At 43.7% G+C, this 20,272-nt stretch overlaps 1 protein-coding gene across 1 annotated transcript in view; it reads left to right on the top strand.

Annotated features, from left to right (window-relative positions):
- Window positions 1-20,272, top strand: part of LOC126109594 (F-box/LRR-repeat protein 7-like) — a 135,748-nt gene that overhangs the window by 29,963 nt on the left and 85,513 nt on the right. The window contains exons 2-3 of the mRNA XM_049914634.1: window positions 4,213-4,470; window positions 17,193-17,424. Coding sequence (XP_049770591.1) covers window positions 4,283-4,470; window positions 17,193-17,424 — 420 coding nt within the window. The 5' untranslated portion in view covers window positions 4,213-4,282. The remainder of the gene's footprint in view (window positions 1-4,212; window positions 4,471-17,192; window positions 17,425-20,272) is intronic.

Here is a 20,272-nt window from a genome sequence, read left to right as displayed (position 1 = left end):
TAAGGGGTCAATCTAGATATACCAAAGTGAAATGGGAAAAGACAAGAACTTCTGGTCAGATGAGTGTAGAGTAGTATCAACAAGAGCAGAAAATGGTAAAACAGTGTATGATTTGTTGTGGATAGGAAGTTATGGCAGAGAGTGAGTTACTTTGAACATTTCAGTGATAGGTTTGTTCTCATCAGAATCGACAGCAAACCTAAACAGACGATAATTCATGTATATGTGCTAGCATTTCAAGCAGAAAATGAAGAGAGAAATTATACAACGATGCTGAACAGGTAATTAAATATGTAATGGGAGATGAAAATCTAATAGTCATGAGTGACTGGAATATGGTTATAGGGAAGCAAAAGAGGAAAGGGCTATGGGAGAATATGGGCTTGGTAGTAGGAGTGATAGAGGAGAAAGACTAATTTAGTTCTACAATAAATATCAGCTAGTAATAGTGAATACTCTTTTCGAGAATCACAAGAGGAGGTGGTATACTTGCAAAAGGCTGGGAGTTAGGAAAAGATTTCAGTTATGAGGGTAAGCCCAGAAGTAAGGTCTCCTATTTTATTAAAAGTACATAGACATGTTTATTTCTTCAGTGGTTTACATCAGTTCACAGCTTGAACGTTTAGCTATTTTTTGACATAATCACCATTTCTGTAGATGAATTTTCGTAGACGCTGTGGCAGGTTTTATATGCCAATGTCACACCAGCTCACCACAGTGCTGTTCAGAAAATTATGAACCTCTTCTCTTTCACCTCGTCGTCGGAGGTGAATCGCTTTCTGGCCAAATGTTCTTTTAACATAGGGAACAGGTGATAGTCACTGGGTGCCAATTCAGGACTATAGGGTGGGTGGGTGATTATGTTCCACTGAGACTGTTGCAGGAGAGCAGCGGTTTGCCGAGTGATAAGTGGGCGAGTGCTGTCATGGAGAATGTGTACGCCCTTGCTCAATATTCCCCTTCTTCAGTTCTGAATTGCCCGTTTGAGTTTTTTCAGAGTCTCACGGTACCTGTCAGCATTAATTGTGGTCCCAGGGATTCAGCTCTAACGATGAGGTGAAAGAAGAGGTTCGTAACTTTCTGAACAGCATGGCAGCAAGCTGGTATGACATGGGCAAACAAAAACTGCCACAGAGTCTACAAAAATGCATCAACAAAAATGGTGATTATGTCGAAAAATAGCTAAATGTTCAAGCTGTAAACTGATGTAAACCGTTGTAGAAATAAACAGATCTATGTACTTACAAAAAAATAGGAGGCCTTACTTTTGGGATTACCCTTGTAAATTACATCATGGTCAGGCAGAGATTCTGAAATCAGATACTGGACTGTAAGGAGTACCCAGGAGCAGATAAAGACTCAGATCTCAATTTGGTAATGGTGAAGAGTGGACTGAAGTTTGAGACTACTCAGGAAAAATCAGCGGAAGTGGTATGCGAAAGTACTGCAGAGATATGCTTAAATTTTCTGAGGCTGTAGATACCATGATAAGGAATAGCTCACTAAACAGCTCTGTTGAAGAGGAGTGAATGTCTCTAAAAAAGGCAGTCACAGAATCTGGAAAGAAAAACATAGGCACAAAGAAGGTAATTGTGAAGAAACCATGGGAACAGAAGAAATACTTGGATGACTGATGAAAGAAGGAAGCACAAAAATGTTCAGGGAAATTTGCAAATTCAGATCACTTAGGAATAAAATAAATAGGAAGTGCAGGGAAACTAATGTGAAATAGCTGCATGAATAAGCGAAGAAATTGAAAAACAAATGATGGTCGAAATGACTGACTCAGCCTATAGAAAAGTCAAAACAACTTACATGAAATTAAAAACAGGCATGGTAACATTAAGATTGCAATGGGAATTCCACTGTTAAGTGGAAAGGAGAGAGCGGACAAGTGTAGAGAGTACATTGAATGCCTGAATGAGGAGCAAGACTTGTCTCACGACACGATAGAAGAAGAAATTAGAATTGATATGAGAGAGATAGGGAACCCAGCATTAGAATAAGAATTTAAGAGCTTTGGAAGAGTTAAGATCAAATAATGCAGAAGGGCTAGATAAACATTCCATCAGAATATCTAAAATCATTGGTGGATGTGGCAACAAAATGACTATTCGCATCGGTGTGCAGAATGTATGAGCCTGCCGATACAGCATCTGATGTTTGGAAAAACATCATCCATACAATTTCCAAGATTGCAAGAGCCGACAAGTGTGAGAATCATTGCACAGTCAGCTTGACAGCTCATTCCAAGTTGCTGACAAGGATAACGTAAAGAAGAATGGAAAAGAAAATTGAGGATACTTTAGGTGGCAATCAGTTTGACTTTAGGAAAGGTGAAAGCAACAGAGAAGGTTCTGATGCTGCAGTTGGTAATGGAAGCAAGACTAAATAAAAATCAGTGTTTTTCGTAGGATATGTTGACCTCGAAAAGGATTGGGCAATGTCAAATAGTGCAGGATGGTGGAAATTCTGAGAAAAAAGATGTAATGTTTCTCGGTGAAAGTGAAGAAGAATTACAGGATCTGTTTAATGGTATGGACAGTCTAATGAGTACAGAAATTGGTTTGAGAGTAAATCAAAGAAAGACAAACAGTAATGAGAAGTAGCAGAAATGAGAACAGTAAGAAACATAACATCAGGATTGGTGATCATGAAGTAGATGAAACTAAGGAATTCTGATACGTAGGCAGAAGGAAAAAAAAAAAAATGGATGGAGCAAGGACTACATAAAAAGCAGACTAGCACTGGAAAAAAGTGCATTCCTGGCCAAGAGAAGTCTACTAGTATCAAGCATAGGTCTTAATTTGAGGAATAAATTTCTAAGAATGTATATTTGGAGCACAGCATTGTATGGTAGTGAAACATTGACTGTAAGAAAACCAGAACATAAGAGAATCAAAGCATGTGAGATGTGTTGCTGTGGAAGAATGTTGAAAATTAGGTAAGAAATGAGATGAAACTTTCTGGAAGATTAAAACTGTGTGCTGGACCGAGACTCAAACTCGGGATCTTTGCCTTTCATGGGCAAGTGCTCTACCATCTGAGCTACCCAAGCATGACTCACGACCCGTCCTCACAGCTCTTCTGCGAACCTTGCAGAACTCGCACTCCTTGAAGAGAGGATATTGCGGAGACACAGCCACAGCCTGGGGGATGTTTCCAGAATGAGATTTTCACTCTGCAGCGAAGTGTAAGCTTTCTTCCAGGAGTGCGAGTTCTGCAAGGTCACAGAAGAGCTTCTGTGAAGTTTGGAAAGTAGGAGACAAGGTACTGGCAGAATTGAAGCTGTGAGGACGGGTTGTGAGTCGTGCTCGGGTAGCTCAGATGGTAGAGCACTTGCCCGCGAAAGGCAAAGGTCCAGAGTTCAAGTGAAGGCAAAGGTCCTGAGTTCGAGTCGTGGTCCGACACACAGTTTTAATCTGCTGGAAGTTTCGTATCAGCACACACTCTGCTGCGGAGTGAAAATCTTATTCAAGAAATGAGATTCTCTGCAGAATCAGTGGAAAACAATTACGAAAAGGGATGGAATGGTAGGACATCTCTTAAGACATAACAGAATAACTACTATGGTACTAGTGGGAGCTGCAGATGGGTAAAACCTGTAGAGGAAGACAGAGATTGGAATACACCCAGCAAATAATTGACCATGTAGATTTCATGTGTGACTCTGAGTTGAAGAGTTTGGCACAGGATAGGAATTCGTGGTGGGACGCATCAAACTGGTTAGAAGACTGATTACCCAAAAAAAGAAAAAAAGAAAAAATGGATAAATGTTAAAAAATGAGCATAGCCAAAAATGTGCACCTATTTACAGGACGCCAACACATGTGTGGAAAAAATTTAAAGCAATTGACCTTCAATTTGCAGACAAAGGGTGTGTGTGTGTGTGTGTGTGTGTGTGTGTGTGTGTGTGTGTGTTTACTCTGTAGTTGTGAAGAAGGAAATGTCCAAAAGCTAAGCAGAATTTCCAGTCTTGTTCACGTTACCTTTATTCCTTAAGTTATTAACTAATGCCAATTACAGCTACAACTGTGAGTGGAAGTCGCAGAGAAATGTGTCTGTACGAAAGGGGTTGTGGATTTAAAAAGTTCGAGAAGCCCTGCTGTAGAGTATACTTTGTGATGTAATGTTTCAAACTTTCAGTGTTGCCCCATTCTTGATAATAAGAAATCTGTGATTGGAAAGCACAAATAATTTTGATTTCAGCAGCCAGCAGCACCTTCCTCGAGCCACAGCAAATTGCACACCACTGTCGGAACAGCCGTGCTGTACTGCAGGAATGGCAGAAAGCAAATGTGGACGGGTCAAGCCTTTTGAAAGTCTTCCAGATGAAATAGTTATCAATATATTTTCCTACTTCAACACTAATGAACTAACAGACATTTTACAAAATGTCTGCAGGCGATGGAAGCGACTGGCACACGACCCGACACTCTGGCGCGACAAAGAGTACGCCATCATAGGAAGGTGAGCAGTGGTGGTTGTTGATTTGATTAGATTAGATTAGATTTACTTTCATTCTAATTGATCCATAGTGAGGAGGTCCTCCAGGATGTAGAACATGTCAGAAAAACAACAATACATGACAACTATTTACAACTCAAACAAATACGCTAATGTACCATTCCACAGGCCCCAAGTAGAATGATCATCATTTTTTAATGAACACTATATGAAAGCATCATTTTACAAATACTAATGCACTGAAATTAAAATAAAAAAGTTTATTTATTTATTTATGAGGTAATAAATATGCAATACAACTACTATAATACTTATTCACAATGACCACATTACTGCACTGAAATGGTGCAGATACACACACACACACACACACACACACACACACACGCACACACACACACTTATTTACAATGAACACATTACTGCACTGAAATTGTGCAGAAGTTATAAATTCGTCAATGGTGTAGAAGGAGTTAGCCACAAAAGCTTTTTATGGCTGCTGGCAAGTTATTGAAAATGTGTGTTCCTGAATAATGCACACCTTTTTGTACAAGACTAAGTGAGTAAATCGTTGTGAAGATTATTCTTATTTCTAGTACTGATTCCATGAATTGAGCTGTTGGTTTGAAAAAGTGATATATTTTTAATGACAAATTTCATTAAAGAGTAAATATATTGGGAAGCAGTAGTTAGTATCCCTAGTTCCCTAAACAGGTTTCTGCAGGATGTTCTCGAGTTCACACCACACACAACTCTTACTGCAAGTTTTTGTGCCCGGTAAACTTTAGCTTGGCTTGATGAAGTACCCCAAAAAATAATCCCATGTGACATTATGGAATGAAAGTAAGCATAGTATGCCAGCTTTTTCATTTTTATATCCCCTATGTCTGACACAATTCGCATTGCAAATAGAGATTTGTTAAGATGCTTCAGCAGTTCTGTGGTGTGCGTTGTCTAGACAGCCTCTACTCATGGAGCGTGGCAAATGGCTTCCGGTTCTCTGAAGAAAAGACGGTTTGTATCAACTTTTGGCGATATAAAGCGTTCCTTCCGCCATCCTTACATCTCGGTCCCGTTGTTCTCCCATTCGTGGACACAACTAAGTTTCTAGGGCTCATGTTGGACAGGAATCTGTGTTGGTCTCCACATGTCTCTTATTTGGCGGCCCGTTGTACACATTCCCTTAATGTCCTCAGAGTTCTTAGCGGTTCATCTTGGGGAGCGGATCGCACTGTCCTGCTTCGCTTGTATCGGTCCATAGTCCGATCGAAGCTGGATTATGGCAGCTTCGTCTACTCGTCCGCTCGGCCGTCCCTCTTACGCCGGCTCAACTCCATCCACCATTGGGGGATACGTCTTGCGACCGGAGCCTTCTACACTAGTCCTGTCGAGAGTCTTTATGCCGAAGCTGCCGAGTTACCGTTGACCTACCGGCGCGACGTACTGCTGTGTCGGTATGCCTGCCGGCTGTCGTCTATGCCCGACCACCCCTCTTACAAGTCCTTCTTCGCCGATTCTCTCGACCGTCAGTACGGGTTGTATGTGTCTGCCCTGCTGCCCCCCGGAGTCCGCTTCCGTACCCTGCTTCGACAATTGGATTTTGCCCTCCCTACCACCTTCAGAGAGGGTGAGAGCCCGACACCACCTTGGCTCCAGGCTCCGGTTCATATTTATCTCGACCTCAGCTCACTCCCGAAGGAGGGTACTCCGGCTGCAGTGTATTGCTCACGGTTTGTCGAACTTCGTGCTCGACTTGCCGGTCACGCCTTTATTTACACCGATGGCTCCAAAACTGACGATGGTGTTGGCTGTGCCTTTGTCGTTGGGGCCGCCACCTTTAAATACTGGCTCCTCGACCAATGTTCCAGCTTTACGGCCGAGCTTTTTGCTCTCCATCAGGCCGTTCAGTATGCCCGCCGCCACCGCCATTCATCATATGTACTCTGCTCTAACTCACTCAGTGCTCTTCAGAGCCTTGAAGCTCCCTATCCGGTCCATTCAACGGATACAGCAGTCCCTCCATTCTTTCGCTGATAATGGTGGTTCCGTCAGCTTTCTGTGGGTTCCCGGACATGTAGGAGTGCCTGGGAATGAGGCTGCGGATGCTGCAGCCAAGGCTGCAGTCCTCCTGCCTCGGCCAGCCTCCCATTGTGTCCCGTCATCTGACGTTCGTGGGGATGTCTGTAAGAGGCTTGTGTCGTCGTGGTGGGATACTTGGTCATCCCTCCAAGGAAACAAGCTCCGGGCAGTCAAACCGTTCCCAACTGCTTGGACAACCTCCTCCCGACCATCTCGGCACGAGGAGGTCCTTCTGACCAGGTTGCGGATTGGGCATTGCCGGTTTAGCCACCGCTACCTGCTCTCCGGTGACCCAGCCCCGCAGTGCCCTTGTGGTCAGGCATTAACAGTGCGCCATGTTTTATTGTCGTGTCCCCGTTTTAGTCAATTTCGTGTTGTCCTGTCCCTGCCATCTACTTTACCGGATGTTTTAGCTGATGATGCTCGAGCAGCTGCTCGTATTCTGCGTTTTATAACTTTAACTGGCTTGTCCAAAGACATTTAATCTTTTTACTTATTTTATCTGCATCTTGTCAGGTCCTTCTGGTGTCCCCTCCATCCCCTTGAGTTTTACCAGATTCCATGTGCTCTAACAACAGTGACTGGGCGCTAATGACCTCAGCAGTTGAGCGCCCTTAAACCAAAAAAAAAAAAAAAACCTCTTGTTCGCATTGACGGCACTTTGAACAGTGGACATTACATTTCAGATGTGTTACGACCCGTGGCTCTACCATTCATTCGATCCCTGCGAAACCCTACATTTGAGCAGGATAACGCACGACCGCATGTTGCAGGTCCTGTACGGGCCTTTCTGGATACAGAAAATGTTCGACTGCTGCCCTGGCCAGCACATTCTCCAGATCTCTCACCAATTGAAAACGTCTGGTCAATAGTGGCCGAGCAACTGGCTCGTCACAATACGCCAGTCACTACTCTTGATGAACTGTGGTATCGTGTTAAAGCTGCATGGGCAGCTGTACCTGTACTCACCATCCAAGCTCTGTTTGAATCAATGCCCAGGCATTCTCAGGATCTATGCACCCAAATTGTGTGAAAATGTAATCACATGTCAGTTCTAGTATAATATATTTCTCTTGTGAATACCCGTTTATCATCTGCATTTCTTCTTGGTATAGCAATTTTAATGGCCAGTAGTGTAATTTCACCAGTACTCCATATGTATCATTTTTATTTGGTTGGTGCACAAGTTCGTAGCAGTTTTATTTTGCATTTTAATATTCCAGTTGATGTGGGTTTATTTATCAACTTTCATTTGTTATTTGTACTTCATTGTTGTTACTTGGGTTTACACATTGTCATTTTGTCATTTGGAGACAGTGAGTGGAGCTGTGGACGCTAGAAAATGGAGTGCCAAGTGGAGACATCGGAAGATTCCTGACTTATTCTTCTGTTAGAGTTCAATAGAGGGGTGACAGCAATGGAAGCAGCCACATCATTTGCACCGTGCACGGAGATAATGCCATTGGACAGAGTATGGCAAGCAAATGGTTTTCTTGTTGTAAGAAGGATCATTTAGACATTAGTGACTCTCCACATTCAGGAAGACGTTTGAGGTTTGATGAAGATCATTTAACCCTCGAGCGGGCGTGCCTGTGTATAAAGTGCGCCAACCAAATATAAAATTATTTTGTGCGGTTCCATTTTTGTTTCACAACTGCAAACCTATATGTATTCCTTCAATATTGCTTCAGGTGACACAGCGATAAATTGTTGTCGTATGGCCAAGTGAGCAGCAAGGGTAAGCTAAGTAAGAAAAAATTTACGATCAGTTCAAAAAAATGACCCCAGTTACGAACTAACAAAATAATCCCACATTGAGGCAGTTGTCTACGAGATAATTAGTGATTGAATAAGCAGATGACTGAGATCTAATGCAACTGCACTGCTTAATGCTTCAGTTGCATCATTACTGTCTCTTTAACACCTGTCCTTGGCAACAGAGAGTTATAGTGAAAATTTATTTCATTATTGTTTAATAAAACGGTTGCTTAGCTCGTATTATGTAAGTTTATTTTCTCCTTGTTTAAATAAACTAAGATTGAACTGTGATTTTGATCATTACATGACTTACCTTGGTAACATAAGGAAAGCTATTCTTTTCTTGTGTACAAATTGCACCGTGCGCCCGCTCGAGGGTTAAATGCATTAATGCTCAATGATACGTGTCAGTCTACTCGAGCACTGGCAAATTTGATGGACTGTATTCATTCCACTATCATGTGACATTTGCTTGTGGTGGGAAAGGTTCAAAACAAGGGTGTATGGGTACCACACATTATAAACCCAAACCACAAAAATCAGTGGGTGCCCGTACGTGCATCTCTGCTTGCTTGTCATCAACTGGCTCCTGAACAACACTGACCGTACTTCTCCTGTATTCTTACTGGTGATGAGAAATGGTGTCTTTATGCTAATACGAAGGAAAGAAAGGAATCATCGAGCCCAAAAACAGCAGCAACTCTACATACAAAGACATGTGCACTTCCTCAAAAGATGTTACGCAACTCATGGTATGGCAACGGTTTGATGCAGTATGAATTGCTTCCCTGAGTTACAACCATCACTGCTGACATTTACTGTCAACAAGTGAGACGTCTCGCATATGCAATCTGAGAAGGAAGACTGTGTGAAGTGATGCTACTCAGTGATAACACCAACCCGCATTCTGGTAGACTCACAAAAACACAGTGCAGGAGTTCGGTTAAGACGTTACTCCACACGCATCGTCTTTACTCTATCTCAATCGAGGAATGACCTTTCTTGATGAAAGTGTACGCCAGACATTGCTCGATGAGTTCTTTGCCTCGAAACCGAGAGATTTCTACAGTTGTGGAACCAAAAAATTACCCCATTGTTGACAGACTGCTGTAAATAGTGAGGGAGAATATATTATTGATGACTAAAGTCTCTACTGAAAAATGCTGTGAACATATGCACCAACCTAATAAAATTAAGCATAGATTTTTTACATTATTTTAGACACTTAGCTCTGTTGTATGCAAGCTTCATAGTTCTTAAGTGACTTTTTTTTACAAGGTAGATGCCGTGAAGTGATTTTCTGTTACTGTGGAGAGAAGAGTGCTGTGTCGGCTGCCTACAGTCAGTACTTGTCGTGATGATGTTGCAAGTTTGGACCTTGGACTTCAGATGCCAAATAAATTAGACTGGACTACAGACAGAATGAGATTTTCACTCTGCAGCGGAGTGTGCACGGATATGAAACTTCCTGGCAGATTAAAACTGTGTGCCAGACTGAGAATCGAACTTGGGACCTTTGCCTTTCGCGGGCAAGTGCTCTACTTTCTGAGCTACCCAAGCATGACTTACACCCCGTCCTCACAGCTTTACTTCCACCAGTACCTCGTCTCCTACTTTCCAAACTTCACAAAAGCTCTCCTGCGAACCTAGCACTCCTGGAAGAAAGGATATTGTGGAGACATGGCTTAGCCACAGCCTGGGGGATGTTTACAGAATGAGATTTTCACTCGACAGTGGAGTGTGCGCTGATATGAAACATCCCGACAGATTAAAACTGTGTGCCAGACCGAGACTCGAACTTGGCACCTTTGTCTTTCGTGGGCAAGTGCTCTACCAACTGAGCTATCCAAGCACAACTCACGCCCCGTCCTCACAGCCTTACTTCTGGCAGTACATCGTCTCCTCCTCTCCTAGGGCATCTGCCCGCAAAAGCAAAGGTCCCGAGTTCAGGTCTTGGTACAGCACACAGTTTTAATCTGCCAGAAAGTTTTAGACTACAGACATATTGGAAACCTCGTGCATTGATTTCAAATTAAGATTAAAATCTCTGTGCCACAAGCCATAACTAAATGGGGCAAGCCCACTGATTAAGTTGAGACAGACTGCCACATTTGGTTTCACATGGTGATGTGGCATCATTGGTATCTCATTTGGTACTGTGTGTGTTTCTACGTAGGAAAGATGATGTCTATTAAAATTTTGTGCCAGTCAAGAATGTCCTTAAAGTGACAGACACCATTATCAGAACATCACTGAATTTCAACAATGTCGTGTAATAGGATTACGAGAAGCTGGATATTCCTCTTATGAGATTGAAGAATGTTTCGGCAGAAATGTACCCACCGTACGTGATAGCTGGTAACGGTGGTGACGAGAACGTACGGGTGCAAGAAGATCGCGCTCCACATGGCACTACCGAGAGGGAAGACCGTCGTGATTGGGGTATGGCTCCTGTTATATCAACAGATTAACACACCTGTGCGACCCCCCTGCGGGTCCGGGGATTAGAATAGGCCCGAGGTATTCCTGCCTGTCGTAAGAGGCGACTAAAAGGAGTCCATCCCCCTCACGGGGGTAGTTAGCGCCTGCATCCGGAGACGGACGGTTCCACGACCTATGATTGTGGTCTTTTTGGTTTTTCACTTCTCGTTTCTTCCTTCCTTTTGTTGGTTCATTTCTTTGCTCTTCTCCACCTCACTGTCTTCCTTACTCTTTCCCTTGACTTCTCCTTGCCTTCTCATTGCCTTCTTCTCCTTGCCTTCTCATTGCCTTCTTCTCCTTGCCTTCTCATTGCCTTCTTCTCCTTGCCTTCTCATTGCCTTCTTCTCATTGCCTTCTCATTGCCTTCTTCTCCTTGCCTTCTCATTGCCTTCCTCTCCTTGCCTTCTCTGGTCTCCGCCTCAGCGTCTGTATTAACTTCTGGCACTACAAAGAGTTTCTCCCACCGTCCTTACGACTCAGTCCCGTTGCTCTCCCAATCGTGGAGACAACAAAATTTTTAGGCCTTACATTTGACAGGAAACTTAGCTGGTCTCCACATGTCATATTTGGCCGCCCGTTGTACCCGTTCTTTAAATGTCCTCCGTGTTCTCAGTGGTATGTCGTGGGGAGCAGATCGAACCGTCCTACTTCGTCTATATCGGTCGATCGTCCGCTCCAAGCTGGATTATGGGAGCATCGTATACTCCTCTGCACGGCCATCCATCTTACGCCGCCTCAACTTCATCCAACATCGGGGTTTACGACTTGCGATCGGAGCATTTTATACTAGTCCCGTAGAGAGTCTTCATGCTGACGCTGGCGAATTGTCACTCACCTACCGGCGCGATATACTGCTTTGTCGGTATGCCTGTCGGCTACTGTCAATGCCCGACCATCCGTCTTATCGTTCCTTTTTTGACGAATCTCTCGACCGTCAATACGGGTTGTATGTCTCTGCCCTGCTACCCCCTGGAGTTCGCTTTCGTCGCCTCCTTCAACACCTTAATTTTTCACTCCCTGCAACCTTTCGAGTGGGGGAGAGCCACACGCCACCTTGGCTCCAGGCTCAGGTCCGCGTTCACCTTGACCTCAGCTTGCTCCCAAAAGAGGTTACCCCCGGTTCGGTCTACCACTCCCGTTTTTTGGAACTTCGTTCGAAGTTCATCAACGTGACTTTCATTTATACAGATGGCTCTAAGACCAATGACGGGGTTGGGTGTTCCTTTATTGTCGGGGCACAAAGTTTCAAATACCGGCTCCATGGCCATTGTTCGGTCCTCACAGCTGAGCTCTTTGCCCTCTACCAGGCTGTTCTTTACATCTGCCGCCACCGACATTCTGCTTATGTCATCTGCTCCGATTCCCTGAGCGCCATCCAGAGCCTCAGTGATCCGTACCCGGTTCACCCTTTCGTACACCGGATCCAACGCTCTCTTCAGCAGCTGGTGGACTTCAGTTCTCCGGTTAGCTTTATGTGGGTTCCTGGCCATGTCGGTATCCCTGGGAACGAAGCTGCAGATGCCGCGGCCAAGGCTGCGGTCCTCCAGCCTCGGACAGCTTCTTGTTGTGTCCCTTCGTCCGATTTTAGCAGGGTCATTTGTCAGAGCATTTTATCGCTGTGGCATGCCGATTGGGCTGCACTTACAGACAACAAGCTTCGGGCCTTAAAACCTCTTCCCGTGGCTTGGATGTCCTCCTCCCGCCCTTCTCGGCGGGAGGAGGTAGTTTTGACCCGGTTAAGAATTGGACACTGCCGGCTCAGCCATCGCCATCTGCTGACGGCTGCGCCGGCGCCGTTCTGCCCATGTGGGCACTTGCTGACGGTTCGACACATTTTAATGTCCTGTCCAGATTTTAACACACTGCACCTAGATCTTAACCTTCCAAGTACTTTCGATGCCATTTTAGCGGATGACCCACGAGCAGCTGCTCGTGTTCTTCGTTTTATCAATTTGACAAACCTCGCTAAGGCCATTTGATGATGCTGTTTTTTAATCCTATGCCTGTCAGTCTGTCTTTTATCGTGTTTTCCTTTTTAGTTGTTGTTGTCAACTTGTGCCTCGCAGTGCATTCTTAGAGTAGTCAGGGCGCTAATGACCATTGAAGTTGTGCGCCCTAAAACCAAAAAAAAAAAAAAAAAAAAAAAACACCTGTGCGAATAAAAAATTTTTTTTGGTGCAGCAAGGCAAACACTGAATTTTACAAAAAGATAAACTTCCTTCAAAAAACAGAAGACTCCTCTCTTACCAAAATTTTATAACAAGCCAAAGAATTATGCCACCTTATTGAATTGAAATATTAGCAACTGAACTGAATTTACGTTCCTTTGTCAGGTTTTCTCTCGACGCTTTCCGGCAGATGCGGAGGAAGTAGACGGGCCCAGAGTCTGGGGTCACTGGCCGGCATAGCGAAGACGTGGCACCTGGACATTCCGGCTGCATCGACATATCTTCCGGGCGGCAGTCCGTGGTGGGTCGAAAGACGCCTGCTTCCCTTTCTTCCGGCTGTTTAACATGGCGGCTCCAGTCTTCCTCCGCTGATTCCGGAGTGACGATTGGCGGCCGTTGGCGATCCCTGATAGGTGGATGGTGATATCATAGTGTGACCATCCGCACTGGAAAAAGGCTTGACTGTTTGGCAGGAACGCCTCTAGCGTCGGCTGGCAGAACGCACCAGTACTACATGGCAGGCGCTGCTTAACTCTGCCGCGGTAGCCGGCCGTTGCATTTGTGTGGCTGGGCACACCACGGCAGCTCCGGTGCACCTGTAGTGCATCTGTGGAAGGAATTTGAGAAACCGTCGTCACCACAGTGACTCGACGAATTGTTACAGATCGGTTACTTCGAGGACCAGCTGCGAGGCAGAAGCCCCGTAGTGTGCGTTCCACTGACCCCAAACTTTGCAACTTCAGTGGTATCGAATGAGCACTCACAGGGAGGCAGGATGGAGGTTTGCTGTGTTTTCCGACAAAAGCTGGGGCCGCCTCAGTGCCAGTGGTGGCCGTGTTTCGGTTACGAGGAGGCCAGCTTAGGACCTGGAACCGACCTGTGTGCGTGCTAGATGCAATGGACCTACACCTGGAGCTACGGCCTGAGATGCGATTTTGTACGACAGCAGGGGACCTCTTGTGGTTATCTCGTGCACTGTGACTGTAAATCTGTACGTCAGTCTGCTGATTTGACCTGTGCTGCCACTCGTAAACAGCATACCGGAGGCATTTTCTGACAGGGTAACGCTCACCCACATACCACCATTATAACCCGACACACCCGTAGTGTGTCAGCATGTCCCTCAGCCTGCCAGATCACCAGATCTGTCTCCAATCGAGCACTTGCGGGACATTATCAGGTGACAATTCTATCCACAAACAGGATTAACCGTTCCCGTATTGACGGACGGATTGCAACAGGCACGGAACTATGTCGCACAGACTGACATCCGGCACCTGCATGACAATGCAATTTGAATGTTTGCGTTCGGCACTCTGACATTTACACTGGTTATTAACGTACCAGCATTTCAAATTTGCAATGGCTTATCTTGCAGTTGAATAAACCTGTGAGCTTGCAACATTAATCACTTACATATATTTCCTAGAAAAATGCAGTCCTGAAATTTCATTACTCTACAAGGCATGTTTATTAAGTAAGTACCATTTTGAAATTAAAAAAATGGCGTGCTAAGATATCTCAATAATTTTGTTTTTGCATGAAAACCTGTACCTTAATCTAATTTTCTACATAATTTCCGTCAATATTGAGGAACTTGTCATAACGTTGTACCAGTTTTTGAATACCCTCCTCATAGAAGTCTGCCGCTTGACTTGTTAACCACTGCATCGCCACTGTTTTGACTTCGTCGTCTTGAAGACGTTGACCGCCCAGGTGTTTCTTCAAGTGCAGGAGCAGATGGTAGTCACTGGGCGCAAGATCGGGGCTGTACCGAGGATGATCGAGAGTTTCCCCATCGAAAAGATGTTACGGGATCTTTGGTCTGGTTTGCCTCATGCGGATGGGCATTGTCTTGCAGCAAAACGATGCCCTTGCTCAACTTGCCACGTCTTCTGCTCTGAATTGAATGGTGCAGATTGTGCAATGTCGTACAGTAAGCTGCTGCATTGGTTGTCTGATTATGAGGCAGAAATGCCACAAGCATTACTCATTTTCTGTCCCAAAAAACTATGCACATGATTTTCTGGTCAGAAATTGTTTGCTTAAACTTCACTTTTCTGTGTGAATCTGAATACCGCCATTCCATGGACTGTTGCTTTGATTCTGGTGTGACGTAGGCCACCCGTGTTTCATCCCCCGTAACAATTTGGCTTAAGAAATCATCACCGCCATTGTGGTACCGCTCAAGGAAAGCCAGTGCACTGTCTAAATGTTTGGTTTTGTGCATATCTGTCAACATTTTCGGTACCCAACGTGTGCTCAATTTTCGGTACTTCAAGTGCTCGGTCACAATGCCATACAAAACACTATGAGAAACATTAGGAAGTCATCCCGCAAGGAGGAAATTGTAAAGCGTCTGTTTTCTCTCACCTTATTGTCCACTTCCTGCACCGAACTTCCATTAACGACCGAAGGACGCCCACACCATTGTTCATCGTGCACATTTGTGCGGCCATCTTTAAATGCTCTCACCCACTTTCTTACCATTCCATCACTCATAATGTTTTCTCCGTAAACTGTGCAGATATCACGATGAATATTGATAGCTTTTAGGCCTTTAGCTCTAAGAAATCTTGTAACAGCCCATACTTCACAGTCGGTGTGACTCACGATTATCGGAGGCATCTTAAACACCGAGTACGCAATGTAAACAAAGAAGAATCAGACTGTAATGGCGTCAGTGCATAGACAACAGATGTAGGTGCCCAGTGCGCATCCACAGAATGCCGACCACAGCTGTGGCCGCGGTGTGGTGAAACGGTACTTACTTAAAAAACACACCTCATACATTAGTGATTTTTTGGTGTTGCAGTTTTTTTTTTTTCTATCTGTGTAATTAGAAGAATATGACTTCCTACTCTATAGCTTGTGAGAGTCATTATGTACAGGGAATTTATGAGAGTGGACCTGTAAGTACCCGGCCTGACCAAGAGATGGCAATTGTTATTGAAAAATATCTCTGGATTAGAAAGTAAACGATCTATGAAGTATATGTTTCAAGTTGGAAGACACCACATTGTTTGGTATTTGTTTGGAAGCCATCAATAGTGAATGTTGTGAGTGAAATTGTGAAAATGGAGAAAATTGGTCATCCTTATGTGATACAACATTTTTTTTTGAAAGGCCTTAGTGCAACCAATATTTAAGCTGAGCTAGATTCTACTTTGGGAGAGTCTGCTCCCTCATTGGCAACAGTAAATCTTGGGTAATTCAGTATAAACAAGGCTGTATGAGCTGCCAAGACTTGCATCGCAGTGTCGACCAAATGAGGTGACGACTCCAGAAATGATGAAGAAAATCCACAAAGTGGTACTGGATGATCGTCAACTGAAAGTGCGTGAGCGAGCAACGTAGTAGGCATTTTAAAAAGTGCAGTACATCGGATATTATCTGAAAAATTGGACACGAGAAAACTGTGTGCAAAATTTGTGCCGCATTTGGTCAACTTGAGCAAAAACAGTGTCGTGAAGATATTTCAGTTGAGCGTTTAGCGAAATTTTGCAGCAACAGAGGTGATTTTTTTTTTGCACTGTTTCATAACTATGAATGAAACTTGGGACTACCACTTCACTCCCGAGACAAAAGAAGAATTGAAACAATGGATACAAATTGGAGGACTGACTCCAAAGAAGGTGAACACCGTTTCATCTGCAGGCAAGGTCGTGGCGTCCGTTTTTTTGGGACGCACATGGGATAATTTTCATTGACTACCTTGAAAAAGGAAAAACTATAACAGCAAGTATTATGCGAACTTATTGTAACATTTTGGCGAAGAAATCGAGCAAAAATGGCCACTTTTGGCCAAGAAGGAAGTGTTGTTTCATCACGACAATGCACTGACTCAGAAGTCCGTTATTGCAATGGCCAAAATTAATGAATTAAAGTTTGAATTGCTACCTCATCCACGCTATTTGCCATATTTAGGCTCATCGGATTATTTTCTTTTCTCAAACTTGAAGAAAAATGGCTCAGTGGTTGAAGATTTTCAACAAATGAACACATGATGATGTTGGCAGTTAATGGCGATTTTGAGAAGTTAGACAGTTCTCATTATAAAAAGGGTATCAAACTTATTGTACATCACTGAGAAGGAGATTATGTTGAAAAATAAATGCATCTTTTTCCAGAATTTTTGTGTTTCCTTTGTCGGGCCAGGTACTTACATGACCACCCTCGTATATCTCAGTATGAGAGTTTGAATAGTTATCAATTTTTCTCGTTGCCTCTCTCTCACAGACGTGTGATGGATCAAAGGAGGAACTGCTGTGGGGTCCATTTCTCAGAGTGCGTCCACTGCAGGTGCCAGCAAATGGATGAAGAGGTCCTGCGGTCGGTGGGCACGATGCCTCTACTGCGCAGACTGACGATTATGCGTCCCATCAGAGGCCGTGTACTGCGCAAGCTCTGCATAAGCTGTCCGAACCTCACAAGACTTCAGATTGAATCTAATCAGAATGTGAATTTCTTAGTAAGTTCAATTTTCCTTTAAAGTACGATTGCAGTTGCTTCAGTGTAAATCACGTATTTCTAATAATTGCACGCAACTGATGTGTACAGCCTATAAAAATCTGTGACATAATTTTTTGTTTAAGCTGTAGTTATTAGACAGAAGTTTACATTCTAACTCGAGACAGGCAGTTTTGGCCTCTTTTGAGTCGTCAGCCTGTACACTTGTCAACCAATACATACGTAATTTGGACCTGACATGCACTTTCTTGAATTATGTTGTTATTGCTCACCTGAAAATGGTCAGAAAGCTTGAAGCCAACTGACTGTGAGATTTATGGACTTCACCCAATAATTACACCCTAGTAAAGGAAACTAATAATACGAGAAAAGGAAAGTTGCTACTCACCGTATAGTGGAGATGCTGAGCCGCGGTAGGCACAATAAAAATATTCACACAATCATAGCTTTTGGCCATTAAGGCCTTTGTCAGCAGTAGACACACACATACACACACACTCCCGCAAGCACAACTTGCACACATCTGCAGTCTGACAACTGAAACCACACTGCAAGCAGCAGCATCAGTGTATGATGGGAGTGGTGACTGGGTGGGGGTAAGGAGGAGGCTAGGGTGGAGAGGGGGAGGGATAGTATGGTGGGAGTGGTGGACAGTGAAGTGTTGCAGTTTAGAAGGAGGGTAAGAGAGAAGTTAGGAGGGGGTAAGTAGCAGAAAGGAGAGAAAAAAAATAAAAGAAATTAAAAGATTGGGTGTGGTAGTGAAATGACAGCTGTGTAGTGCTGGAATGGGAACAGGGAGGGGGCTGGATGGGTGAGGACAGTGACTAACGAAGGTTGAGGACAGGAGGGTTATGGGAACATAGGATGTATTGCAGGGAAAGTTCTCATCTGTGCAATTCAGAAAAGCTGATGTTGGTGGGAAGGATTGATATGGCACAGGCTGTGAAGAAGTCATTGAGATGAGGGGTATCACCTTTGGCAGTGTGTTCAGCTACAGGGTGGTCCACTTGTTTTTTGGCCGCAGTTTGTCGGTGGCCCTTCATGCAGACAGACAGCTTGTTGGTTTCGTGCCTACATATAATGCAGCACAGTGGTTGCAGCTTAGCTTGTAAATCAAATGGCTGGTTTCACAGGTAGCTCTGCCTTTGATGTGATAGGTAATGTTAGTGACCGGACTGGAGTAGGTTGTGGTAGGAGGATGTATAGGACAGGTCTTGCATCTAGGTCTATTACAGGGGTATGAGCCATGAGGTAAGGGACTGGGAGCAGGGGTCGTGTAAGGATGGACGAGTATGTGCTTGGGCCCTTGCTGTTCCTCATATATGTTAATGATCTGCCTTTATCCATCAATAAGCAGTGTAAATTTACAATGTTCGCTGATGATACGAGCATTGTGGTGGATAATGTGTCAACTACTGACTTAGAATCTGAGGTCAATGATATCCTTAAAGAAGTTCTGGGTTGGTTTAGTATTAACTCCCTTTCAGTAAACCTGAAAAAAAAACAATTTTATCCAGTTCCAGACAACCCACAAAAACCCAAAAGAAATAGTTATCACACAGAATGATCAGATGATAAAGCAAGTGTACTTATCAAAATTCCTAGGCGTATACGTGGACAGTAGGCTGAACTGGGAACATCACGTTCTACAAACACTAAAACGGCTGACGTCGGCAACATTTGCTTTACGAATTTTGTCACGCTTCAATGACATTACCATCTCAGTCAGCTTACTTTGGCTATTTTCATTCAGTCATGTGTTATGGCATCATCTTCTGGGGCAATACACCTGCCGCAAAGAAAATCCTCACAGCACAAAAAAGAGCAATAAGAATCATTTGTGGTGTACCCCCACGAACCTCATGTCGAAATCTTTTTAAACGACTTGAAATACTGACAGCAACATCTCAGTACATATATTCACTGATGTGCTTCGTAATAAATAACCCCACTCTGTATGAAACGAATTGCCTACATCATGAACATAACACCAGAAGAAAAGAGGATTTCCACTGTGAGTTAAAGAACTTGACACTTATTCAGAAAGGGGTAAAGTACGCTGGAACGAAAATTTTCAATTCCCTACCCAACAGCATCAAAAGTATAAGGAGTAGTACATCAGTATTTAAACGTAGCTTGAAAAATTATTTACTTGAGACCTCACTTTATTCACTAGAGGAATTCTTTCGGAGAAATAAGTAAAACCCAGATTGGAAAGATGATTTTAAATTTTTTGACACTGTTTACTGTTAAACTAATGTAATAATGCCCTAATGTAAAAATTCCTGTTTTTCTCATTTCCATTTTTGGGTCACTTTTAAACCCAAAGTGGGAAGTTTTGATTACTGTTCAAGGTTAAAATAGATGAAATAATGCCCTATATATGAAACTGCTATCTTCACATTTATGTTGACTAGTTTTTAAGCTAATAAGTATGATTTTTGTGCACTGTTATTAATACTATAACAATGTCTTTATTCTATGTATTTTATTATGTACATTGACACGTTCCACATCTGAGTGACTTGCTCACATGTACAGATCTATGGAACAAGTATATAAATAAATAAATAAATAAATAAATAAATTGTGTACGTTCGGTGGATGGCAGAATACCATGGTAGGAGGGGTGGGAAGGATAATGAGTAGGACATTTCTCATTTCAGGGTATGACGAGGTAATCGAAACCCTGGCAGAGAATTTAATTCAGTTGCTCCAGTCCCGGGTGGTACAGAGTTATGAGGGGAATGCTCCTCTGTCGCTGGACTGTGGGACTTTGGGAGGTGGTGAGAAACTGGCGAGATAAGTGCCGGGAGATTTGTTTTGTACAAGGATGGGGGGGAGGGGGG

Source organism: Schistocerca cancellata, chromosome 12, assembly GCF_023864275.1.
Source record: "Schistocerca cancellata isolate TAMUIC-IGC-003103 chromosome 12, iqSchCanc2.1, whole genome shotgun sequence".
Lineage (NCBI taxonomy): Eukaryota > Metazoa > Arthropoda > Insecta > Orthoptera > Acrididae > Schistocerca > Schistocerca cancellata.
This window is presented reverse-complemented; position numbering and strand designations above follow the sequence as displayed.